Source organism: Chiloscyllium punctatum, chromosome 44 (genome assembly GCF_047496795.1).
Source record: "Chiloscyllium punctatum isolate Juve2018m chromosome 44, sChiPun1.3, whole genome shotgun sequence".
Taxonomy (NCBI): Eukaryota; Metazoa; Chordata; class Chondrichthyes; order Orectolobiformes; family Hemiscylliidae; genus Chiloscyllium; species Chiloscyllium punctatum.
In genome coordinates, this window is record NC_092782.1 from 24,276,648 (window position 1) to 24,304,583 (window position 27,936).

At 38.4% G+C, this 27,936-nt stretch overlaps 1 protein-coding gene across 12 annotated transcripts in view; it reads right to left on the reverse strand.

The window, feature by feature from the left end:
- LOC140466807 (mucin-5AC-like) overlaps window positions 1-27,936 on the reverse strand; it is a 167,408-nt gene that overhangs the window by 118,493 nt on the left and 20,979 nt on the right. For all 12 annotated transcript variants that reach the window (XM_072562449.1, XM_072562452.1, XM_072562444.1 and 9 more), the window contains exons 9-30: window positions 27,710-27,830; window positions 27,472-27,610; window positions 27,287-27,379; window positions 27,123-27,195; window positions 26,900-27,037; window positions 25,708-25,863; window positions 22,778-22,872; window positions 20,695-20,821; window positions 19,602-19,848; window positions 19,457-19,512; window positions 19,268-19,362; window positions 17,530-17,681; window positions 15,116-15,254; window positions 11,852-11,956; window positions 10,760-10,948; window positions 9,166-9,405; window positions 8,920-9,076; window positions 6,153-6,278; window positions 5,488-5,629; window positions 4,021-4,052; window positions 2,314-2,370; window positions 609-650 (exon numbers count right to left, since the gene is read on the reverse strand). In XM_072562449.1, the coding sequence (XP_072418550.1) occupies window positions 609-650; window positions 2,314-2,370; window positions 4,021-4,052; window positions 5,488-5,629; window positions 6,153-6,278; window positions 8,920-9,076; window positions 9,166-9,405; window positions 10,760-10,948; window positions 11,852-11,956; window positions 15,116-15,254; window positions 17,530-17,681; window positions 19,268-19,362; window positions 19,457-19,512; window positions 19,602-19,848; window positions 20,695-20,821; window positions 22,778-22,872; window positions 25,708-25,863; window positions 26,900-27,037; window positions 27,123-27,195; window positions 27,287-27,379; window positions 27,472-27,610; window positions 27,710-27,830 (2,721 nt within the window). The remainder of the gene's footprint in view (window positions 1-608; window positions 651-2,313; window positions 2,371-4,020; window positions 4,053-5,487; window positions 5,630-6,152; window positions 6,279-8,919; window positions 9,077-9,165; window positions 9,406-10,759; window positions 10,949-11,851; window positions 11,957-15,115; window positions 15,255-17,529; window positions 17,682-19,267; window positions 19,363-19,456; window positions 19,513-19,601; window positions 19,849-20,694; window positions 20,822-22,777; window positions 22,873-25,707; window positions 25,864-26,899; window positions 27,038-27,122; window positions 27,196-27,286; window positions 27,380-27,471; window positions 27,611-27,709; window positions 27,831-27,936) is intronic.

A 27,936-nucleotide genomic window follows, 5' to 3' on the forward strand; every position in this document is an offset into this window, starting at 1 on the left:
TTCATTGAATTTAAATTCAATTACAGTAGCTAGTGTGGTAACTGAGTCCGTATCCTTAAAATTAGTTAGCTCCCTATATTATCAGTCCAGTAATATTACTGTGATACTACTATCACCCCCAGTTGAGATCGGCAGTCATACAGGCTGAGAGATCAACTTTCCAAACAACCCTAAACACCCTCTGTCTTTTTGGCTGCAGGACCAAATCATAACTTTCTCTGGAAAAGCGTCTCTCTTTTCTCTCCAAATAGGAGCCTGACCACAAATTAACAATTTTAAAAATTCAAAAGCAGGATTTTGATGTGTCCCTATCCCTAACTACAATTACAGCCTGATGTTCCTTTGAAGCTGGAACAGCTCTGATTGGTCTTCCAACAAACAACCCAACCACAATCCTTAACTGGACACTGAAACTGCCCTCGAGCTTATTAATTGACCATCTTGGGCAAATCAAAGATGAATGACTGCTTCCTTCCGTGGATAGGCCCAAACCTCAGAAATACTCCTTACCTCCATTTCCAACCCAGAGAGAAAATCCAACCTGATGAATTATAAGTCTCCTAGGTGCTCTGGTAGTCCAAGATTCCATGAAGAAAGACATCACTTACCTGTTGAAGTTGTTTCCCATATTATTCTTGTAGTTGTCTCTTCTGAAGAAAGAAAAATGCATTCTTAACCATTAAGTCCAACTTGAAATGCATACACTGAGAGGGTCTCACCTGTACACACAACTGATAAGGGTACACACATCTGCTACCAACTAGATTTCTTTATTTCTTCCAAAAGTATAACCTAGAAACACTGAAAAGTTTCAGAACATTTGTCAAACATTATAATAAATGTTATGTATAAACTGTGAGAATTTCTGTCTCCACCACCCAATGGGCTGAATACTTACAGAATTTTCTAATAATATTTCAGATTTACAGCATCTCCAGTTTTATTGTCTCCAAACAATTTATTTACTTTTCTATGTGCTTTTCCTCAGAATTTGTTCTTAAGAATCTGTACTGAGGTACTTTTGTACCTAAGATGGCACTGTAATGTGGCAACTTGTAAACTTTTCACTGCCCTCATTTGAGCACGTGACAATAAAGCTAATTCAATTCAATTCAATATTTTCTCAAATATAAACTTCTAACTTCCACTCTGTGGAAGAAATGCCAAAAACAAGTATTCATCTCAAGCTTCAATGCATGAGGGCTTCAAGAATGTTCTGATGTATAACAGCATGTGTCACTGTTACCCCATTATGAATACAGGTATAGGTTAACCAACTGATTATTCAAACGAGTCAATTTCTGCAATTTGGGCCATGGTCCCATCGAAACTTAAAATCGCAGAAAGGAAGATCATTGGATGAGTGCAGCCCTAACAGCACATAAGCAGCTTGATACCATCCAGGACAAAGGAGCCCACTTGATTGGCATTACATCCACAAGCATCCACTCCCTCCACTACCAATAGTCAGTAGCAACAGTGTGCAATATCTACAAGATGCACTGCAGAAATTCAACAAAGATCCTTAGACAGCACCATCCAAACCATGACCAGTTCCATCCAAAAGGACAAGGGCAGCAGATGTATGGAAACACCATTACCTTCAAGTTCTCCTCCAAGCCACTCACCATTCTGACTTGGAAATAAACCATTCCTTAACTGTCACTGGGTGAAAATCCTGGAATTCCTTCCCTCATGGCATTGTGGTCAACCCACAGCAGATGAACTGCAGCGGTTCAAGAAGCAGCTCACCACCACCTTCTCAAGGGCAATTAGTGATGGACAATAAATGCTGACCGGTAAGCGATGCTCTCACCCCACAAATGAATACATTTTTTTTTAAAAACGTCTTTGCAAATCTGATCTGGTGAAGAATCTGCAGAATTTCTGGTCCAGAACATCCAAGATAGGCTAATAGCCCGTAACTGTTATCATGGAGCATTGACAAACTGTTTTCAAATAGTCACACTATTAGTGCAACAGTGCGATCAATACAACAGAGAAAATAGCAGCTTTAATACATTCTCATTGTTAGAATGAATGTATCCATAAGGGATGGATACCAGCCTTCATCTGACTTCCATTGAGAATACTTAAAGGAACAGATTGTTTGCATAAATCTATAGAAATGAACATAAATTCCATCAATAAAATGAAAATAGTAACTTCAAAATAAGAAGTTTAATATTTGAAATGTAGCAATCATACAAAAGTTATTGATACTATGGGGTATAGTTATTGATACTACAGGGTATAGTTTCAAGGTAAATGTGTTGTCTTCAACTCAAAATAGAGAACTTAATCATTATTTACCAATTCTGTTGGTTGTAGTTAATGGAAGTGTTGGCTTCACTGTTGTTTTAGATGATGCTAAACAGCAACAGAAAGAAAAATGATTAGCTACATTTTTATAGCAAGTCGTTACAGCTTTGAAGTGAAAGCCTGATTGCAGGCCCACAATAGTAATCCACCCTGAGCCACATAAGTGGCCTGGGATAGCAAAATGGTGAGCATCTTTCCAGTTACTGGAGCAACATTCCTTAACTTCTCTATTTATTAATACTTTTTATAATTCTGATTTCTTACTTTCTTCTCAAGGGTGATAAACAATTTCAATATATTTAAAGAACCTGGTCTAACTCTTCATAAATGAACTGCAAAAATTAGTAGTGCACAATATTTAATAATTGGAGTTATCTTTGGAGAGCTTAAGCCTATCTTTGGCAATGTTCACCTGCATGTCCTTCCAACAGGAGCATTCAGATTATGATCTGGAACAACAATGCTGATCAATTTTATCTTCCCAAACACAGTGGATCTGAAGTGTCTCTTTTATTCACCTAACTGTGGGTGGTTAACTCAATGTTGACACACACAACTTTTCAGGGGCAAGAAAACAATATTTCAAATATTTAAGTTTAACAAATAAAGTAGATATTCTTCTCTCACCTTTGTTGTAGTTCATACTAATGAAAATGATCCATTTCACAGACTATTTCATTTATTACAATAACATACTGTCATTTTATGCAGTTAATTTCTGAATGGCCCAAGGGCTTCTATAATACTTGATTATACTAAGAGCATTTGCATTATAAATTAATTAACAGGTAAGAATTAATGATTCACCAAATGTTAAATACAATAAAGATACAAATAATGTGTCTTCACATGGATCCAATTTGATTGTTCAAGTATTGCATAGTTATAAAGGACTTTAGTTTGCATCTTTCCTGTACTGTATTGTTCAGCTGATACATGATACTGATGCTGGGGACTGAGTGCCGAGTAAGTCTTCATTGTTTTGAATCCAAAAATGTCATTCCAAAATAATACCTCTTTAAAACTTAAATAAATCATAGTTAACATCTTCAAGAAAGAAGGTATGCAAAAAAACTACAGAAAATTAAACTCCCTTGATTGTTTTTAAACGACAAGAAAAGCTATTACTCCACTACCTGGAGTAGTATCTGTAAATGTTGTCACAAATGATGATGCATCTGAAAATGTTGTTCTTTCTGTCATTGTAATTACTTTTGTAAAATATGCAACAAATGTATGTATTCCACAATTTTAAATCTTGAATGTGGGCTGTCACTGATCCACAACAGTGCAATAGAACTGGATGAGTATCATCACTTCTCCCAGCTCCACGTGAAAACAAATTGTGAAAGATTGAAATCCTTTTTTTTTGTTTGAAGCCTTGACAGACCCTTTTCTATATCACTGGTTAGATGGCCCAACAATTCAGAATGTTTAAGTGCTCTTAGGGATAGTACATTGCAGCCCTAACCCGCTTATTTTACCACAGATCCCCCTCGCCACCCTGTTTAATCAATGGATGTCACATGTACCAAGTTCTCCTCCTTGAACCCTGAGCCTGGCAAGGTAAGCCTGAAACTCCTTAAAGGGTTTATTTTACTGACAGTGTTTGACTCTGCCAATTTCAGCAACATCAGAGGTCATTAGCCCATGGGCTATTCACTTTATTACACATTAAATATTTTAAGATTTACCAACCTCGGCATGTGACTTTTCCATTCTTACATTCACTAGAAAAAGATTGCAAAGTAGATTAAGTAGACTGATACAAACTGGATAAGGTTCTTATTTGTTTCACCTGATAATTACCATTAGAATTATTTATTTAGCAGATGTCTTATTATTTTACATGTTCAGGGTTATTGTCTCAAAAATTCTTAAATCTGTTACATCAAGTGGACATTTCATAGAGTCATAGTGATGTACAGCAAAACATCTTTGGATCAACTTGTCCATACCGACCAGATATCCTAAAATAATCTAGTCCCATTTGTCAGCACTTGGCCCATATCCCTCTAAACCCTCCCTTATCATGGATCCGTCCTTTTAAATGTTGTAATTGTACCAACCTCCACCACTTCCTCAGACAACTCATTCCATACACACAGCAACCTTTGCGTGAAAGAGTTGCTCCTTCAGTCCCTTTTAAATCTTTCCCCGTTCACCTTAAACCCATGCCTTCTAGTTCTGGACTCCCCTACCCCAGGGGAAACACCTTGTCTATTTACCCTATCCATGTGCCTCATGATTTTATAAACCTCTAGAAGGTCATCCCTCAGCCTCCAACACTCCAGGGAAAATAGCCCTAGCCTATTTAGCTTCTCCCTATAGCTCAAATCCTCCAACCCTGGCAACATCCTTGCAAATCCTTTCGAGTTTCACAGCATCCTTCTGATAGGAGGGAGACCAGAATTGCACAAAGTAGTTCAAAGGTGACCTAACCAATGTCCTGTATAGCCATAGCATGACATCCCAACTCCTATACTGAGTGCTCTGACTAATAAAAGGAAAGCAGACCAAATGCCTTCCTCACTACCTATGACTCCACTTTCAAAGAACTATGAACCCACACTCCAAGGTCTTTTTGTTCAGCAACACTCCCCAGGACCTTACCATTAAGTGTATAAGTCCTGCCCTGATTTGCATTTCTAAAATGCAGCATCTCACACTTATCTCACTTAAACCCCATGTGCTACTCATCGGCCCATTGGCCCATCTTATAAAGATCCCGTTGTAATGTGAGGTTACTTTCTTTGGGTCCACTACACCTCCAATTTTGGTGTCATCTACAAACTCACTAATTATACCTCCTATTCCTTGGTGTTACAAACTTGCCATTTTACAATCAAACTTTTCTCAAATTCTTGATGCTTGCAGCTTTTCCCAGAAAAGTGCTATTTCCATTTTGCCAATGGAATGCTTGATCTCCAACCTCTACAGCCTCGTAAGGACTCAGAGCTGTATTGAATTTCTGATATCTGGTACTAGCTTAATAACCAATAACGTTATCTAATTGAATACTTAAACAATCATTCCCTTGTGACTTTTTTTTTTTTACAGATTTTTGTTTTAATGGAAGAAAAACAAAACATCAAGTTCATTCGATAAAACATCCTTTCATTCATTGCCAATGTAAGCTAAAAGTTGAATTCATTTAACACATACCATTCTTCACAGTCATTGCTTGTTGTTTCATCTGGTTGCAGTATTATCCCATTGTAATAACAAGTGCATTGAGTTAAATTTACACATTTCATTTTATTTTCATCCAGATAAGGAGCATTCTCTGGACATCTTGCATAGCAACCTATTGTTAATTTTAAAAAGTGATAATATGAATATTTTAAAATTTGTTAGAAGGCTTCAGAAAAACATTTCAAACTCTAGTTACATTTTTTCCAATGGTAGTAAAAACAACAACCTCTTAAATATATTAAACCTCACCAGTTAATATTTTTTAAATCAATATTTTGTCACATAGATTGTAAACACATTTCATAAGTAGAAAATGGTGTAAACTCAAATTGGCATTTGCAAATCAACCTTTATATGCAAAGTTTAAAAAAATCACACATCAGGTTGTAGTCCAACCAGTTTATTTGGAAGCACTAGCCTTCAGAGTGCTGCTCCTTTATCAGGTGGTTGTGAAGCAGGACCATACCGACACCTGATGAAGGAGCAGTGCTCCGAAAACTGATGCTTCCAAATAAACCTGTTGGACTGTAACTTGGTGTTGGGTGACTTTTAACGTTGTCCACCCCAGTCCAACACCGGCTCCTCCAATTCATGTACAATCAATGATTAGGGAAAAAGTAATAATGAAGCAGAACCTTCAAGTATTGCAGAGAACTTCTTTCCAATGTGATGGTCTGAGCAGGTTTTCGTTGTTAAGGTACCACAAGGTTGATAATGCCAGCTGCATTCTCCAGGAGTGTTATAATAGTCACAATATACAGCTACAAGATACAATAAAGATTGTTATCTATAACCATCAGTGATTTCTTTCAACTTTATCAATCCATTACTTTGCTGTACATGATTATTTTATTTTCCATGGTGCTGTTTGTGACAAATCAGAAGCCAAACTGGCTCTGGCTTTGTGGTAAGAACAATATTGTGACCATTGGTGGTACCATTTATTGAGATATAAATTAGACAGCATCTTCCAGCATCCATTCTGACATAATTAAATATAGGAATAATGACTTGTCCTCGTGCTTCAGAAACTTAGTTCAAAGAATGTCTTGTATGAGAGGCATGACATTGAAATACATGAAGGATGTGAATTTGTGTTACTAGATGTCCACTTTCTTCTCTAAAAATGATTAAAGCTTAGCCATTTCATTGCAAGTGAATTTTTAATTACTGCCAGATAGCATCTTTAACATCAAAATTAACTTTACATGTGTGGAGTCTCACTCAGAGTTTAATTATTGTTGAAGTTTTTTAAAAATCTTAACACTTTTGTTCTGACCTTTTTCTCTCACTTTCTTAATATCTTGTTCCTCTCTTTATTTGGTTTTCTGTACATGACTTAACTTCCAATTAAGTATTTTAAATCGCACTTTCTGATTTTGACTCTGTGATTAAGTAAGGATTTATCAATGCATTTTGGTAAGAGAGACATACAGTTAGTTGTGCATAATGTCACCGATGCTCTGTAAAGGATACCAAGCTGAAATGGCTTCCCTATTACTGCAATTTGTAGTACAAACATCCACAAAAAATCTGTCCTCAGTAGTTAACCATTCATTCTTCAATGAGCACATAATTCAGACCAATGCTTTAGTCTATCCGATGTACAATGTACTCTCAGGATCATGACTTAAATATGGCTGAATAACAGAATTTTGTTTCGATTTGGCAGCAGTAGAAACATGTTCATTTTATTGTGACATGTCATTACATCATCATATTCATATTTTACGTTACCTTGATTATTATTAAATGCTTCGAGGAGAAAGTGAGGACTGCAGATGCTGGAGATCAGAGCTGAAAATGTGTTGCTGGAAAAGCGCAGCAGGTCAGGCAGCATCCAAGGAACAGGAGAATCGACGTTTCGGGCATCTTCCTGAAGAAGGGCTTATGCCCGAAACATCGATTCTCCTGTTCCTTGGATGCTGCCTGACCTGCTGCGCTTTTCCAGCAACACATTTTCAGCTATTATTAAATGCTTGTTTGGTTCGACACTAAACTTCAGGTTTTTTTTAATTTGGAAGGTCTGCAGGAATAAGGGAAAGGAGAATGGTTCGGATTAAGGTGAATTGGGAGGATTGGGAGGTTTGGAATAAAAGATGCGTGACTCTGTAGATTTCATGAAAATAAAGGGTTCCAGTTTGTGCTGGAATGTGGAAACGGTAATGGGTGGACTTGGGATATTGGTGATGCCATTTGGGAGAGTTGGGGGTGTAGTGACAATGTCTCTAGATTGTAAACTTAGAGGTTAAGCCTAGTGTTCAGGGGACATGGTCTAGAAGCCAGTCACAGCAGTGAGTAGAATGTAAATGTAATTAAGACGTCTGGAGTGGAAAAGCTAACCTCAATAATAATGACCATGAAAACTGCCAAATGTGTAAACCCACTTGATTCCTCTGTCGCCCTTAAGAAGGATATCTGCAGTCTTTACCAGGTCTTGCTCACATCTAACGCAAGATTATATTAAAGGAGCTTGACATCTTTGAGACGAGTATTGGATGGGTTCATCATTGGACAGTGTGTTTGAAGTTCCAGATAGGTACTGAGAAAGAGAGTTTAATGGTTTGACTTTTTTCCTAAGTTAAAGAAACTAAAGACATTTCTTATGCTCCTGTCAGGACTTAGAGTACGGAGGTTTTTTTTTTGGTCATGGGCAGGCCATGATGAAGATCAGGAGGAAAAACAATGAGCAGTTCAGGTGAGGCATTGGGATTATCAGGAGATGAGGAGATGAGGCAATATGGTAGACACTTCTGTACCAACCATTCTACTTCTGAGTTGTTAGTCTTTACTGATGTAATAAGGGCTACGTTGTTACAACCCAGTGTGCTAATATTGCATTTCTGTACCGAACAGTAAAGTTCAATTGCAAATCCAAAACCCAAGAGAACACCCAGAGCAGATCTGATATTTGATATATGTCCTTCATAAACAAGATGGAATATAAACAAAAGTAATGTCAAATAAAGTACAAAAGAAAACACATTTCTTTTGAAACTCTACATTTTATTGTAAATTTTCAGGAAGGTTTTGGACCATAATTTGTAATGAGCATAGAATCATAGAAACAGGCCATTTGGCCCAACAGGTCCACACTGACCCTCCAAAGAGTAACCACCCAGACCCATTTCCCCACCTTATAACTCTACATATGCCCCTGACTAATGCACCTAGCCTACACATCCCTGAACACCACAGGCAATCTAGCATGGCCAATTCATCTAACCTGCACATCTTTGGACTGTAGGAGGAAACTGGAGCACCCGGAGGCAACCCATGCAGACACAGGGAGAATGTGCAAACTCCATACAGACTTTTGCTTAATTACTGATACCCATTCATTTTCTTCCATTATTTTAATAATTATTATAATTACGTATCAGGTGTCAAAATAACACTTACGGCATAAATCTGGGGTTCTCCAGTTAACACAAACACCAGCTTTATTACAAGCTTCTGCATACACTGCTACAGCAGTACAGAAACCCAGATATTTCCCTTCCAAGTCACAGGCACAAGCTTCATGGACACAAGCGTCATAGAATGGTGTAGGATCAACCTGGTAAAAGACACCACAAGATCAGAAAATGGGCTTTACAAACTGCTTTAAAATGATTTTATTGGTTTCGACAAGAAACACTAACTCACTTTTTTGTGGCATTTTTGAAAGACAGCATCCTTGATAATGCTGCATTTTCTCTGGGCCCATGCTAAGCAGTAGGGGTTTCTGTCACAAGGGAATGTTTGATTCATTGCATCCGAACAAGACAGCGATGATTTCCAGCTGCTTCCAAACTTTAAGGCATTAGTCACCACAGAGTTCCCCTTAGTTGTTAGATCGTCTGCAACATCATCATTGAAATTCCCGCATAGACCACATACTTTGTTCTGTAATAGAAAATGCGTTGATATATTATTTTTAAAAATCCATCTCCCTGAAAAGTTCAAAGGGGAGTTCTGCTCCTTTGTTGTAACTTTGTTCAGAGACTGTGAAATCCTCCAAGGAGAACAAAGGAGATTGGATTTTCTTCCATTTCTTTGGGACCTCCACCACAGTCCCATTGGAATTAGAGCAGAAAGACCTCTATGGAATTTTAGTGTCCTGTTTCCAGTCAACAAAATGTTAATTATTGATGTCACAATTTCCTGTTATGAATTCTTCTATCTTACCCTGAATCCTTGTTTTGTATTCATATGAATAACCTGTTTTATCTGTTTTGCACACACCAGCTTCTCAGCCTTTACCTTTGAGAATCCCCTCTGCTTGAACTAATCTGACTGCTCTGCTTGTTAACTTCAATACCTTTGGCTCTCTGGCCAGAAATCGAATGAAACTCTTGCATTATTTGGAGAAACAGCTGTGGTTCATTCACTATCAGCACAACAGACTATGGCTAACTCAGCACAAATAAAAGCATTACAATTTTACACTCTGCAATCTCAGCCATTGAATCTGCAGCTAGAGCTGGAATCTGGAGTCAAGAGCAGATCTGTCACTACAGCCTATATGTATCTTGAGGTGATGGTTTCAATCCATTCCGAATTTGTTCAGTCCTGGATTTTTCATTATTCACTAACTTCTCAGATTATTTATTCTATTTAACTGACTTAGAAATTCAAACAAACAATCACTTGCTGTAAGAGCCAAGTGGATTCTTTCAGCTATTTTCAATGTTTTACACCAAAGGCCTATTTAAGATGAAAATAAATTATTTCAGTATATCAACTGCAAAATATGATGTTGATTACATTTATTCAACCAATACCCAAAAATATTCACACATGCACACAATAAATCTTCCTGACCTATCCATCTGGAAGTTTAACACATTTAAAATAAAACAATTTAGTCTATAAGTTTAGCAAATGCATGACACATTTATAATTTGGAATACAACTTATTAGAAATAACTCCACAAAGAGTTATCCATCACCCTTTATTTACACATGGAGAGTCCTTGTCACTGATCTAGCTCCCTCAGAGCCAATTCTCAGAGTGAACAGGATGTCTGACATGTTTGTTCTTATCTATTAGCCAGGGCTCCCTGATTGGACCAGATTAACAGCCTCAATCAGGAATCTCATATTCTGAGGTCCACTGGCTGACCTCGTTACAAACACTACAATATTAATTTCTCCAAGTTATTAAATCATTAATTATAAATTGATTAATTCATGCTCACTAATGACCACATTAGTAAGTTATATAAATAGAAACATCTGACATTCAGATTGTGCTTACCTTCCATCTTGGATCCAATGTGATTGATACTTTGGTGCGTTTGTCCCATATCACAGTGATCCCGTTGGAAAATTTAAGGATTAAATAGAGTCCAACAGTGTGAAGTGAGTAGGAACTATCAATGCACTTGGTCTCCCGAGATTTGTCAGACTGAATTATTCTACCATCTGTTAGACTGAATTCTTTGCCCTAAAATTAAAAGTTAAATTTGTTTTGAAACAGGTATATTGAAGATATAATATTAGTTAATATGCTTATTGATACAAAAGCAAAAACTGTCCCCCAGTGCTTTTGTTCTTTACAATTCAAATTATTGAATACATTCCATAAACTTTGAATATTTTCAATCAAGTCACTTCCTACCTTCATTCTTGTCTGCCTCATTGTTATCTTTCAGTCCATTTTGCTACTATGTTTTTTGAATACTTATTTAATTTTGAAATACATTTTGACATACTTGCAACATTTTTTTATCGATTTTTGGTAGGTTAAGGGCATGCAGCACGATGGCATCATGTAGGTGTAGAGAATGTGGAGCAGGTAGAGGGATCTGACATCGAAACTGTCTGACTTGGATGGGTGAGAGAGGAAGTCAAAGGTATAAGTTGGCACAAAGCAGGAGCTGGTGCCTGGAGTCTGGGAACATGTTCTGGATTCACTAGCCAGTGTGTTTTTAGGAAACTTCTCTCCTCCACACAGGTAGGGGGGTGACAAAAATCACTTCAAAAGTAACCTGTAGGAATTCTTCAACGGTACATTTGTAAAAATACTTGATTGTGACGAAGTCAAATAGGCAACTGGAATAAACTTCAGTGCTATGATTGGGGACTGTTTGAAAAATGAGCTTGTTACTATGGCTTTGTGTTACAGATTCTTCTTTGTGTCAGCTGAAGAAGATATTATGCAGCAGCGATATGGAGATAATGTGGGTCAGGTGAACACATAATGTGACTTGAGCTTCTGCAAAGTTTCAGCCAAAAAAAACTTTACACCACATGGACCGACAGATATGTCATTTCTCCACACACTATAGATTAAAAAGGTTGGGATGCTGTGACAATGGTTCAAAATCAATGTGTTAAAAATACTGACCACAAGTAAGATTTTGATATTTCTTGAGCATGTCACACCATTTTCACAACACGGAACACTTTCTGTTAATATTTGGAATGTTCCAGTTCCTTGATTGCAATAATCCTGAAAAGAAACATAAAAGTAAAGGCATAAGGAAGCTTGGCATGATAATATGCCTTCAGCCCTTCCTATCTTGCACCAGCATAAGTGAAGATTCAGCTTTTGATGTTGACAGTCACGTTTTCCACTGGCACGTCACCTTGTTCATTCTTCACATGTTGGAGATTGTCAAAACCGATTAATGCAGAATGGGAGCTGACAGATGCAATGACCTCTCACACTTCAAGTTACCCAAAGATTAAGCTAGGAGAGCTTCAAGTTGATGGTTTCTGAGGATTACAGTTATGGGTGAATAGCAGGTCCAGTGAGGCCTATAAGGTGTAGGCTCCCGCACCATACTGTTGCCAACACAGAGGACTGGATTTCTCAAGCTGTATTTAATGAAGTACCATTTACCTTTCAATTACACCCACTCAAGAAAAGGGGCTTTGAAACCTACCTTTGAGAAAGCTAGCTGTCCCACAGCCACTTTATTCTCGGAGGGATGCTCAGAATAAAAGAAAGACTTTCCAGAGGGGGAAAAGAAACAGTAAAATACCACGTAATGTATGAAGAGGAATGTAGTCATTGTACTGGAACTCCATATTGAGGTATCCAAAACAGGTCAAACCCCTGGGATAGGTCACCTGCACGTTTTACTGGATTTTCCCCAATATATAAAGGGAGTCACACCTTCGAAAGATGCCAACTGTTCAGATTGGCCAGCAGCTCGGTAGCCATGGCAGCACTATTACCAGCCAATGGATACCACTGGCTATACAGGAAGTACCCAAAGAAGAGGAGAATGTGAAAGCCATACTGGGCCAATGAGTTTGAGGGACTGAGTGGTAGGGCAAATTGAGGAGCGTGATCGTGAAGAAGGATCCCTCCATTGGCAGAAGATATTCCCAAGAGTGGTTCATCTTCCCACCCCAACTTGCCCAATACAGGCTTACCCAGTAAAACCTGTCAAGGCATCCACTCTAACAAGCACCAGGACGTAGCTTGGCTGCTGATAAGAAGGGCACTCCCAGTCAGACCATTCATGCATACTGAGGCTGTCCGTGTCACTGCACACTGCCCTCACGATGACAGCAGTGGTGAAGAGCCCATCTCACATCTCCTTCTAGAAAGTGCCTTTGCAAAGGAAATCTGTAGAGAGATGCAGTGTTTTTTTGTTGCTGTCCAGGTTGATCCTGAGCTGCTCAGTGACACAGGATTGTGCTGTACAGGAGTTCCCTAGGATGCACACCAAGACAAACATCAACTGTGACTGGATGCCGATTTACTCCGTTATTGATTCACTTTGGCCCACCTGGAATTTGTCGATCTTCTAGTGCAAGGAGTTGTCCTTGACAGAGTATGGCAGACTGACAAAGTCCAAGGTCCAAGACCGTGCTGAGGAACACATTAAAACTGATGCAGCCACTGCAAAGGAGCAGTGGGGAAAGGTCATCAAAGGTTTATCTGCCATAATGTACTGAGGATCTGTTAACATACAGAACCCCTCGGCACGTGTGCTTGTTTTGAACATCTATAGTTCTTGTCATGTTTAGTAAATGTTGCAATTTTGCAACTGGATTGAGGCACCAAGGAGTGCTCAAGTGAGAAATGTAATACTGCATTATATTTTCTACAAAATCCAATTTGAATTGCTTTGTAATCTACCGATAGATATTTATTGAATAATGAATATTTTTGCTAACCAGAAACCAGCTGAGCAACTTCCTTCATATGGATCTCCCACAGCCATGAGCATGATTACATCAATTTGCCATATAAAGGACACCTGAACCTTTCAATGTTTCCAGGTAAAATGGGGACAAGACAGGGATGGGTAGGGAGGCAGCAGGTATGCTGGACACTGCATTTTCCTTGAATGCCCAGTAGAGGGCTGGATCTAATACATGGAAATAGGATTGGGTCAACCATCTAGAGAGGTAGCCATAGAGGTCTCAGGAAAAGGAGTGAGAATTGCCCAGTTCATTAACTACCAGGATAGATACAAACAGAATAAATTAGATGAGAGAACGTGTGTATAGCAATTCAAGGCAAAGAAGAGGGTGCAACACAATAAAAAGAGGGGAGCAGACACCCCCCACTCCACCAAGGACATACAGGTCCTGGGCGTCCTCCATCACCAAACCCTAACCACCCAAACACCTGGAGGAGGAATGCCTCATCTTCCACCTTGGGACACTGCAACCACACTAGATTAATGTGGATTTCACCAGTTTCCCATTTCCCCTCCAACTATTTCATCCCAGTCCCAACCTTCCAACTCAGCATCGCCCTCTTGACTTAATCATCATCCTTCCCATCTATCCGCTCCACCCTCCTCTCCTACCTGTCACCTTCACCCCCATCTTCATCTACCTATTGCATTCTCAGCTACATTCGCCCCTCCAGTCCCACCTCCCTTCCATTTATCTCTCAGCCCCGCAGCCCACAAGCCTCATTCCTGATGAAGGGCTTATGCCCAAAACGTCGATTCTCCTACTCCTCAGATGCTGCCTATCCTGCTGTTCCAGCACCGCATTCTCGACACTGGTGGTGGGGAGGAGAAGAGAAAGTGGATGGCAGTGGTAAACAATAGCAGCAAAGGAAAATAAAAAGTACAAAATAAATGGGAAATGGAAAGAGAAACCAATAGCAATGGAAATGCAATTTACTGGATGCTGATGTTATGAAGGCAAAATAGGTGGTAATAAAGGGAAAAGGGAAAGGCAGATAATTGGATTAATGTTTTGAGAAAGAATAGAAGCAACCAAACACACAGAAAGATCTCTTTAATCACAATCCAAACTCATTCTATTCCATGCTACACCACTGTCATTTAATTTTGATGAGCTGGCAAAGTCTTGACACAAATGGCTTAATGTTTAATGTTTAAATTTTTTTCTATATCCTGAACTCAAAAAGGGAAAGGAGGGAATTGTTCCGCATGAATTGAATGATGAGAGAATACAAATAATAAATGATATAACCTGAAAAAGTTAAAGGTAATAAAATCTCCACCAGCATTTGAAGCATAGGGATATCCATGTATGTATTACCATTTCATAAGACAAAATTCCCATGTGAAATCTATATCAATGTGGTTTAGAAGAAATACAGAAATCCCACCTGATTGAATATAGTAAACTACAAAGACAGGGGCAGCATTTGCTCTTATCCAGTTACCTCAACAAAAATATATTCACAGTTGCCATCAAACATATATCTCTTTCCATCAAAGGTTAGATATTGACCATCTCCATGAACATGGCAGGTCTTTGGACAAGACTTGGTGGTACAATCCCATACTCCAGCTCGACAAGTGCTGTAATATAAAACACAAGTAATATTGTTTTGTAATACAGTTCAGATGTTTATACAAAACGTATGACAAATTAATCTCTCATTATAAAACGTTTTGTGCTGTTAAATGTTTTATATTAATGGGAGTTGTGTTTGAGGGAAAGTCAAATTACTCATGAGCAATTCAACCTTTGAATGCTTACAAGTTAAATTACTTTCCTATTGAATAGCTCCCGAGTAAGGATGTCACTTAAGCTGGAGAACTGACTTGAACTGACTTAAACAGACTGCAAGAAAAATACTTTGTTAAAAACATTACTGTTACAGTCTTGGCCATTGTAACCACAGAGAACCTCTCTACAAGTGGATGAAAGCTCTACTTCTGATGACTGCTCCAACCCAAATTGCTAGATTTATTTCATTATTTGAAAGTTATGAATCATGTTTCTGAACCAGGCAAATATCTACACATCACACAATATGGTTTTGCCCAAATGTACAGTATGCTTTTATGTTTTGTTAATTTTTCCAGGACTGTAGCGCTGAATAGTGACAAAATTAGTGACCAAACAGAACGATTGCTCCGTTTTCATTGCAAAGATAAATGGTTACGGATTTAATTCACAAAGAGTATCTTTTTCTGCCGGGCAATATTAATATTAATCATAAACAGTTATAAATTTGCATGAAAATCCTTAAGCATGCTATTTTCAAAAGGGTGTTATACTATTAAAATAAATAAACTAATGTACTATTTTAACCAATGTGAATCCCAAGAATCAAAAAGCCACTCCTGAGCAATGCTCCAAATAATTTCTAGGACTTGAAAGGCACAGAACTAAAAGTAGACATTATGGTCAAAGTATGCCATTCTGAAAAGAGTTACTATACTGTCGTGGGCAGCATGCATGGCCAACTCTAATTAAATTAGAATCACCACTCAGAGCTAAAATATAGAGTATGACATTGATCTTGCAGAGACGATCTGTAAATCCCATGCATTGCGAGGAAATACACAGAGAACAGGTATATCCACATATTTTAAAATGATTCAATACCTAACAGTAAAATTCAATAATGTCTTCAGTAATCTAGAGTGATCATGAGTGCTTACAAGAAATGCTTTAGAATTAATTGATGCAAAGTAACTAGGGCAAGGTGCATGGGGATTTTTAAATGGGAACAATGTTGCTTTGTGTTTTTTTTTAGCTACTTACTTCAATTGCTTAAATCACATACTTTTGTTTATTTGTTCACAGGATTTGGATGTCAATACCTAGTTATTGCAGCATTTATTGAAGATCCTTAGTTGCCCTAAAGGTGGTAGGGAATAGCCTTTTTGAATTGCTGCAGTCATGTGGTGTTAGGAAGGGAGTATCAGATCTGAAATTGCAATGTTCAAACTGTTTGTGCCTGTATAGTCTGGTGCTTAAAGGAACAAGATAAATTCAAAAAGAGGAAGTAGTCCACAAACCCTCCAAATACTAATGCAATGAAGTTTTCTTACATTTCTCATAGTGCCAGTATGTCACCTCAGCACTAAATGTTGTAACAAGAAGTTATTTTGGTTATTCTCAACTATTGGTTTCAGACATCCCTGTGTACCAGGTTCATAAGCCAGTTACACAATCGCCTGTTTGCTGTTTTTCAGAGACATATTATGGCATCCAATCAATCCTGTAAAAAAAGAACTCCCCTCCTCTCCTTTTACCATTGATAATTTTCTCTCTGGTATAATGTATTTTTGCTTATTGTACCCTGGATTAAATCATATTTCTCCTATCCCTACGGTATCAGCTTTTCTTTTTATTCTTTCTGAGCAGTGTTGGCAAAGGCAATTTTGATTCCCCATCTCCACTGCCATTGAGAAGGGCTTGAGATGCCCATTTTGGTACTTTGTCACGTTTCTAACAATCAAGTCTAGAAATATGATTGTGCTGTTCAAGTCAGTCTTAGGTATTTTGATTTCCTTAAATTTGCACCAAAATATGTAGTCTATTTTGTTTTATTTTCTCTAAATTCCTAACCCAAATTTACATTTCATCTTCTTGGCCTTTTGAAATTATTTTAAACATTCATTACAATGAATGAAGTGTCACCAGAGGCCAGCTAAATTGGCCAGCAACAAGCAAGCCATTTTAAAATTGTTGATAGTGGTATTCCTTCAGACTAAATGGAATATAGAAATGTAGACAGACTCAATCCAGGCCATTGGAAAATTGCAACACTCACATGGTCCAAAATCCTACAAGAGGGGTAGACCTTTTCTTTTAATATTGACAATTATGTAATCTCACCATTTATTGCAGTCCCTCTTGATTGTTGTACCAGCTTTGTGACTTTCTCCTCCAAATAAACAAGGACACTGTTCAGGATCAATACATCTTCCAGAGTCATCTTCCACAAGATTACCAGGACAGACACAGCCAGGGACACACAAACTATTTGACTTTCATCAAAGGGAACAATTTTTTTTTAGTTTGGTTTGTTAAATTCATTCGGAAATAAACAATATAGATTTGCAAAAATGTGCAATTATTAATTTTACACAATTATTATCCCTAAGCTAAGTATTATATTGTTTCAGGAATATGAAAATTAAAATATATAATCTATACCTGAATTGAAAAGTTAGGTTTGTTAGCGTATGTTTGAAATTGTGTAACAAGGCAACAACAAAGAATATTTACATATTAAAATGAATTCATAAAAACATTTACAAGCATGTTACAGAGACTAGAAGGTTTGAGTTATAAGGAGAGGCCAGATAGGCTAAGACCTTTTTTGCCTGGAGCATAGGTGCCTGAAGGCGACCTTATAGAGGTTAATAAAATCATAAGGAACATGGTTAGGATGAATAGCCAAAGTCTTTTCCCTGGGATACGGGAGTCCAAAATGAGAGCATATAGGTTTAAAGTGAGAGGGGAAGGATTTAAAAGTGATCCGAGGGGCAACTTTTTCACTCAGAGGGTGATGCATACGATCTGCCAGAGGAACTGGTAGAAGCAGACACAATTACAACATTTAAAAGACATTTGACAGGTACATAGATAAGAAAATTTTAGAGTGATATGGGTCAAATGCAGGAAAATGGGACTGGTTTGGTTTAAGAAAGCTGGTCGGCATGGACAAGTTCAGCCAAGGGGCTTGTTTCCATGCCGTATGACTCTATGACTCTACTTATGGTGCTATATTACAGCTACTGTACGATGTAATGTATGATCATCAGAAACAGATTCTGATACACACAGAAGCTGCACCTCCTGATAGAATCGGAGAGTCACAGAGTTAAATAGCATGGAAAAGGCCCTTCAGCCCATCATGTGTGCACCAGTCAGCAAGCACTTATCTACTCTAGTCCCATTTTCCAGCACTTGGCCCATAGCATTGCATGCTACCCAAAATGAGGATATGGCTTTGAACCACCACACAGGAGAAATTGACATTTGAATCTGGAACAAAGTGCTAACTTGATGGTGACTATGCATCTATGTTAATGTAGTGCATTTAATGCACTAAAGTTGCTGAGTCAAAATCCTGGAATTGCCTCCCTAATGGCATTGTGGGTCAACCCACAGCAGGTGGACTGCTGCAGTTCAAGAAGGCAGCTCACCACCACTTTCCAAAGGGCAACTAGGGATGGGCAATAAATGCTGACCAGCCAGTGACGCCACATTCCACAAATGAATTTTAAAAATGCCTTACAGGCAAGCACATCGCCCATCCCCATCTGTGCTGGCCTATACCTACTCCAGACACAAAGAAATGTAACTGAGTCTTAGCTGTCTTCTGGGTAATTTGCAATAAACCACTGGTTTTGCACCAGTTACGAAACTCTAATGTGAGACTATACCTGAGGTGCTCTCAGATTGCTAGGCTTCAGTCAGTTAAAATCAAAGCGTCGATCACAGTTCCTCATCACATTACTAATTTCATTCTGTCGTGCCATCCAAAATCAGTTCTCATTGGGACAACAGTTGTGTAAAATTAAAGCCCACAAAACAAGACATTGATGAATGCTCAATTGTCACTTACCGATGGGACATTTCGACTTCTGCATGTCTTTGCTTTGCTCTTTCCAGGGACAATGATTTTGGTGCAATCATTGTACACCTTCCCATTCAGACATCCTAAGAAAGAAAATCCCATTATCATCAGTTTTGATTGAACTTTTAATCTCAGTTCCTCCTGATAACATTATAAGAAATGGAAGCAACAGCTCACCTGGCTGGGTGGTGGTAGGAATGAGAGGACAGGAAAGTTTCCCATTTTCACATGTGCTAAATAGAAATAAAACAGGATCATACTTTTATATATCTTTAATTGATAGCTTACTCAAAGTTTGCAGAATATGATCTAATATACTTACCAGATTCTACCATTCAGAGTCACGCTTTGTCCTTTTTTGATAACTGTTGCACCCATGTAACAGGAGCAGTCTGCTTTATCAATACATTCTCCAGAATTATCCATGTACTTCCCCACAGGACAGCCACAGCCATAAACTGGTACATCTCTAACATCACAGGTATAATCGTAATGGGATAATGATCGACAGGTACGGTTACAGGTCCTCATATCATTCTCAAACACCTGAGTGTTAGGACATGGCTTATCTAAATGAAAAATAACATTTTTATGAGTGAAAAGGAAAAGGTTAGTGACAGTGAATCTGAACATTTCCAAGTCAGAGACGCAGGACACTATAATGAGGAATAAGAAAATGGTGGAGGTGTTGTGCAATTAGTTTTTTGTTCATCTTCACAGCTGAGGGTGCAAAGTTCCTGTGAACTGTGGGAAATTGAGTTTCTTATTTGAGAGAAAAATTAATAGCAATATAGAAAAAGTACTGAAAGAGGTAATGGCTGATATCTTCCCTGGATGGATGGTCCACATCTGGGGGTGTATATTAGAGATGGATGCAGTGGCATCCTTCAGATTTCCTGAGGTACTAGAATCTATAATCCAGTTGTTCATGAAAAGGAGCCCAGAGAAAACAGGGAACAACAGGTCAGTTAGGCTGACATCAGCAGGTGGGAAATTGCTAAGAAAATGTGGGGAGTTTATATGAAATAGGTCTATATTCTCTGGAGCTTCGAAGAGATGTGACCTCATCAAAAAAATATATGAAACTTTTAGAGAGTGTGATAGTCAGTGTCACAGCAATTGTTCATTAAATACTCTGCACAGTATTCAGTTCCATTGAGTATAGGCCTAATGCAGTTACTTTAATCAACCTGTTCAGTTTTGTTATGGCATACCCTAGGGCAGGTGCGACTTGACACAGGCCTTTCAGACCACAGACAGAGGTACTACTGCTGGACCACAAAACCTTGCAGCCCTATGTAAAAGATAACGAAAGCAATTCTACCTTTTTTTGAGAATCCACCAAGATCAAGTTGCCCCTGTATTTTTAATTTCCTTATTTCATTTTACTAAACATAAGCAAAATCATAGCATACCACAGATGTCTTTTCTCCAATTTCTGATGATGAGACCATGAACTGCACACTCATGAACATACGCTCCCAATCCTGCACACAGGCAGTCAATGATGTTCTCACAGGCACAGGTAGCAGCTACACACATCTGAGTAAATAAAGCTAATTGTTAAAACAATCATACTTTATTTGAAATATTTGTGTAATAAAATTCTATTTTTAATTTCCATTCACAACGTATGGTACACATGATCGTAATTCAGTTTTGTAGATTTTGATGTGTTGTTTCTGTGTGAGTTATTCTGTAATAAACTTCTGTTCATTATAGAATCATAAAAGGCCTACACGGTGGTAACAGGCCATTCGGTCCATAAAGTCCTCACCAACCCTCCAAAGAGCATCCCACCCAGATTCATCCTTTCCCTTTAACCCTGCATTTTCCAAGGCTAATTCACCTGTCTGCATATCACTGGACACTGCAGGCACTTTAGATTGCCCAATCCTCCTCACATGTAGATCTTGGGACTGCAGAAGGAAACTGGAGCACCCAGAGGACACAGACACGGGGAGAACATGCAAAGTCCACAGAGACAGTTACCCGAGTGTGGAATCAAACCTAGGTCCCTGGTGCTGTGAGGCAACAGTGCTAAACACTGAGCCACCGTGCTGTCTTATTCTTTATTAATACTCAACAGAGAGTACATGAGATGTACTGCATTATAGTTTATTCTGGAGCATTACTTTGACAGCACCTTCCAAACCTGCAACCTCTGCCACCTCGGAGGACAATGGTAGCAAGTGAAATGAAATCACCATCTCCTGCATGTTCCTCTCCAAGCCCCACACCATGCTGATTTGGAACCATATCACTAGGCCACAATTCATTTACCTTCTTCCCAACATTACTGGGAGCATAATGACCCCACATCATGGAATGCAGTGGTTCACAAAAGCAACTTTTCACCATTTTCTCAAGGACAATTAGGGATGGGCTATAAATGCTGGCCTGGCCTATCACACACACATCCCTTGATCAAATTAATAAAACTTCAGCTGATTGACTTTCCATCAATTATCACAATTATCAAGACTTTATGCATAATTTCTAACTAGAAAGAAAGCAATCATACTTGCATTTATAAAGCACTTCTTTAATTTGGGATGTTTAAAAGCATTTTATAGCCAATTAAGTGTGTTGCTGTAATTTTGTTAAGAGCGCCAAGCACTTTCCACACAGTAAGATTTCACAAATGATACCATAAATTATCAGACTAAATGCATTCGTGATGCTGTTTGAGGGCTAACTGCTGGCCAGCACCATTAGGAAATTCATGGACTGAATTTTCACCTTCAAGCTGGTTACTAGGAGTCAGGGTATTTCCTGGATTGATGCACCCACTTCGGGAGAAACCATCTGCCAAGAGGGCATTTCCATTCTGGAGAAGGATGGGTTGGCCTTGTGTCCCCAGAACAAGTTTATAAGCAGCACATGGGCTGTTGGATACAGAAGCAGGTTGATTAAAAGGCCCATATCAGTGTGAAAGAAATTCCTCCCACCTATAATAGTAGGATCCTTTAGCCCTCCCCATACACACATGCCCTATCCCTGTCATCTAATGAGCCCAACCTCCATAACCCACATGCAGCAAATCTCATGTCCTCTCATTACTGCTACACCATGCTATGTCCCTCTACCCACTTCACTGGCATTTCATATCTTCCATTCTAAGATATGCTTCTCTACATTCTGCCATTCCTATCATTAACATGCCTACCCTGCAACGGAGCCAGCCAATTAGGGAAACAGGATATCAGCTCACAACCTTCACCTGCTCTGAAGACAACTGAGGCAGCAGGAAATAGGAATCTCACATTTGGGTCCTGGCTACCATTTTCACACCTCCATGAGTCTCCCTGCCTCTATGAGGATCCATTCCTATTTGAAATGTTCACCTGTGAAGGGTAATGATGCCTGATAATACAGCACACCCTCTCTACTGCAATGAAGTAGCAACCTAAATTATACGGTGAGGTCTCTGGAGTGTGACTTGCGTCTATGACCAAGTGATAACAACTGACAGAATTTATAAGATTGAACTCTTACTTGATAGTATTTCATGTAATCCACTGTCGAATGGCAAATAGAGAATACACCTGCTGGATCTTTTAAATGGGAGCAATGCAGCTTGGCGTAGATTTCTGTAATCAAGTTTCAAAGTGTCATTATTTTTTAATGGTTGTATCCAAACATTAACATGTATAATGGAGTCTTCTTATTTATTCTCAGACTAAAAGACACTTTCATATCTCTTGTTCACGAAGAGTTGTTCCATAGTTCTTGTGTAACCCCATGTTATAGAAAAATCATGCTTTAGTGATAGCGTTTAAAGTATTGGTGATGTAATTGCTTTAGAGCCAACACCCATTTTAAAAGTTTGTGCTTTAGAAATAGTGTCCCCAATTTGTCAATCATGTTATATTGAATTTGCATTGATGGAACATACATTACAGTAGAACCACCTGTATGCCAGCTTAGAGTTCTACTTTCTGAGGAGAAATGCTTGTCAGTTGGTAAATAAAAATCAAAGCAAGAAATTGTACCATTGATTCTATATTGAGTCCAAGAAATATACTTTTTAAACAATTCTGTGGAATTGATTCTTAGGTAGATAAGGAAATAATTTTATTATTGTCTTTTGAATTCCCCAAATGCAGAATTTATAAATTCCTTAGTAAAGGTGAGTTTTGACACCTGTAATATCGAATCACGTTTTATTATCTACATTAAAAAAACACCTACATCAGTGAAAAGAAAGAGGTTAGTGACAGTGAAACTGAACATTTCCACGTCAGAGACACAGAACATTATAATGAGGAATAAGAATATGGTGGGCATGTCATGCAATGTGTTTTTTTGTTCATCTTCATAGCTGAGGGCACAAAGAATATCCTATGAACTGTGGGAAATTGAGTTTCTTATGAGGGAGAGAAATTAATAGCAATAAAGAAAAAGTACTGGAAGAGATAATGGCTGATATTTTCCCTGGATGAATGGCCCACATCTGGGGGTGTACAATAGAGTTAGATGCAGTAGCATCCTTCAGATTTCCTGAGGTACTCGAATCTATAATCCAGTTGTTAAAACGAATGTCTTAACACTGTCCCTGTCAAATTAGCTTTGCGAATCTGAATGTGTTGTGATCGTTGAAGATCCATTTTTATGTAACAAAGTAAGACCATGGCAGTACAACAAAGATCAGGAATTTTTTTTTTTAGATTAGATTTAGATTACTTACAGTGTGGAAACAGGCCCTTCGGCCCAACAAGTCCACACCACCCCGCCGAAGCGCAACCCACCCATACCCCTACATTTACCCCTTACCTAACACTACGGACAATTTAGCATGGCCAATTCACCTGACCTGCACATCTTTGGACTGTGGGAGGAAACCGGAGCACCCGGAGGAAACCCACGCAGACACGGGGAGAACGTGCAAACTCCACACAGTCAGTCGCCTGAGGCGGGAAATGAACCCGGGTCTCTGGCGCTGTGAGGCAGCAGTGCTAACCACTGTGCCACCGTGCCGCCCGTGAAGGTAATGTTTCACTCTTACCTTCTTCCAATATAATCTGTAAGTCTTTGTGCAGGGTTTAAATAGGTATACTGGGTATACCACACCTGATTATGTGTACCAGGTCTTGGGGTCACCAGGTATGACTTTGTTGCAGTTATATGAATGCGAAACCAGGAGGAACAGGAATGTGCCTGCCAACTCCCAGACCTTCAACTTTCAATCCTGCCAATTCCCAAATTGAGTACCTCCCAGTCTCTGATTTACTCAAAACCAGCCTACCTCCAGTCTCCATTCTCAATGATTTTATGTCCCCACCTTCATTCCTCACACCCTTCCCTGAAACCAGTTTCTGACCAACTGAATCTAGTTCTCAAGTGCCTTTAGTGCACTGCGGTCCCTGATCTTCCATTGCTCTCACCAGCTGGCAGGGTTGGAATGCAGGGTTGAGCACTGATATAAAAGGGCTCTACCATTCAGTTACAAGGACTGAGCAAAGAGTAAGTTAGCCTGCATTTCTGTCTCAAAGAGGACTTGAGCAGGACACACAAGGGCGACAAATATAGATAATGTTTTAGATATGAAAAAGCTAAAATAGAACTGTTATATCATGGATTAAGAATTAAGACATTTGTTAGGTCGATGTGGTTCAAAACTGGAGGTGTCAAAACTCACCTCAACTAAGAAATTTATAAATTATGTATATGAGTTATTCAAGAGACAATTTGATAAAATTATTACCTTATCTACTTAAGAATCAATTCTATTGAGGTGTTTAAAAAGCATATTTATTAAGGAAACATTACCAATGCCAGTTGATAAGCATTGTAGAGCATTGATACATTGGGAGACTCTTTTCCTTTTCTGATTATTTTTTGATTCAGCTATGTATCCAAATTTCTCTTAATTGCTTGGATTGCCTCTTCTCCAATATCATTTATATTAAGGTCTCCTGAGTATTAAATTCATTTTGACACAAAATGTTACTACAGATTTCCCACAATATGCTTCTAGTGACCACCTTGAGTTTATACTTTCATGTAATCAATTCATTAAGCAGTGGAAACAGTAGTTTGCCTCAACAATGTGCCTGGATGTCAACACTACACAGGCCAAATTTGAATGGTTCCATATCCAAAATCAACCATCTTCTTTTAATGATACTGCTGGTCATTGCGAAATGTATAAAGGATTGTGAGCAACTTTATGCTGTGGGTTTGTTTCTTGAAGACAATGCTTTAGTAACCTAAAATCAATGCAACATTGTTGAAAAAAACTCCTTGTAGTCAATAGAGAAAAGACCTTTCCATTTGGTTGCACCAGGTTGAAATTCCAACAGTAGTTGAAAGAGCACTTTCCTAAATCACCTCATTATCAAACTTGAATTTCAAATGATTTACTTTGATGTCTTAATTTTTTAAAATTCCAAAGTAAACTGACTATTACTGTAATGGATCGTTACCATTTTCTGAACTGATGCAAGGAGAAGGTATTGTTGCTTCAGGACAACTGTCTTCAGTCTCCCAGGAGTTCGCAAAAGTAATGGGTGTACTCTCCACAATGCCCTGTGCAGAAAGGAAGTCGTCATCGGCATCATCATTGAAAGTGCCACATAAACCTGGGAAACAAACAGTACAGATCATCTCAAGAGAGCAGTTACATCACATCCACTCTGACCACTTTCAAAGTTCTACAATATTTAATTGGGAGATAAGGAAACTTAATCAGACTCATATAGCTTTGTGAAGCAAAATTGAGTTCAAATTTCAGAAATATCAATATATTATGGCAGTTTACATCTATGTCTGTGTTTAACATGGCTGTGTTAGGACGTTTGCCAGGATTAATCTGCACTTGCATTTTCAGGCCAAATGTTGTTGCCACTTGAATGAACTTTGAGGACTGCCAAACCTCATTTGCAAAATCATTTATTGTAATCATATTATATTGAGCAATCCCTTTGAAACTTCCCAATCCTTTGCCCATAAACGTGGTGGAAAACCAGGACACAGAGTAAAGGAGTTGGAATGGTCACAAAATGGGCTGTACACAAAGTAACCATTGGAGGCAGAGCAACTGAATGGAGAATGGGCCATGGCCAATAGAGGCTGAGTAGTATCACCAATGAGAGCCTGCCATATCTGGGGAAGAGAGCAGAATACAGCAGCAAGCTGCAATTTTGCTAATCTATTCATAGTAAAGAGGAAAGAAGGGGAAGGCAGAAGAGGCTCAGAAGGTTTGGAATGCAACTGTTACAATGTATAGCATGAAGAAAAGAGGTGAAAGGTGCAAAGTATATCTTATTTTGTATCTAAAGCTTATATAATTGCTTAATTTACTATTATTTATGGTTAAATCTTATATTCTGAATGGAGTAAGCATGGAAAACATTGGCCCCTTCTTTTAATCCCATGGATCTCATGAGGTTGCAACTGGAAATGGGGGCTTTGCCGTATTAATGTGCACTTTGCTCTCAGCCTATTAATTATGCCAGGCAAAGTTTTCTCTTCACTCAAAGTATTAGCTAAGGAGCTTTGTGTAAATGTCATCAAGCTGTTTAATGTGTGGAGCCAATTCAACTCTGAGTTTTTCCCTTTGAAGGCAGAGCTGTAAACTGAGTCTTTTATCAACGAGAACCTCTTTCTGAGCCAAACCTTTGGTGCTTCCTTTCGCATCGTCAGACAACGAGATGTAAAGCTGCATAACTGGATCAATCTGCACTTGCATTTTCAGGCCAAATGTTGTTGCTACTTGAATGAAGTGTGAGGACTGCCAAAATATTATTATTTCTCCTGTTGAATAGAAAAAGTACATTTTTAATTCACTTTAATCATTTAGTTATTTATCTTATAAAATGGAGCAAAGATTTTTTTTAACCTGTTCTCAGAGGACTTGCAACTTCATTTCCATCTAAGTATATATTGCCATCATTGTTGAAGACAATGTTGGTCTATAAAAAAGATAGACATGTTAATTCAGCAGTTTAGCGATAATATTGATGGAAATGAAGAATAAAAAGAAATGTCTGGACAAATTCTCACCTGATTCTTCATTAGGGTAACACGCTGCAAGCATGCCTGCTTAAATGCTGCTTGACACTGATGGATCGTTACCTCGATATTCCAGTCATTTGTCTGTTTTTGTTGGGAAAGGAAAATGGTTAAAATAAAACTAATTGATTTAACATTGTAAACTTAATTTTCAACAGTTAATATGCCACACGTACTAAAACTGCATAGTATGAACAATCTCCGACCAAACTGTAGAAGGTGTTATCGAATGTTGTAAAATATGTTGCTTCTTCAATGGTACACCTCCCAGGACAGTGGCGGTAAGAGCATGTCCATTTTCCACTTTCACAAACGCTGTGATTGAAAAGAAGAAGCAACAACAAAATAATTGTAGTTCCACAGAAATACAGGCACACTTAGGGCAATAGATAGTAAATGGACTGAAAACCATACCATGACTGGCACGAAGTGTTTCTGATCTCTCCAACTTGATAGATCTGCCCACTGTATTCACAAGGACATACACTCTCTGTAATGCACCTGTTAGTGCCTCTTACATTATCCAGAACTTTCCCTTAAAGAAGTAAACATTAATATACAAGAACATTAATTCACAAGGCAATGTACACACTTTTTGTTTAAGGAGGCAAAATGTTGCAATACTCTTATTATGGGTACAG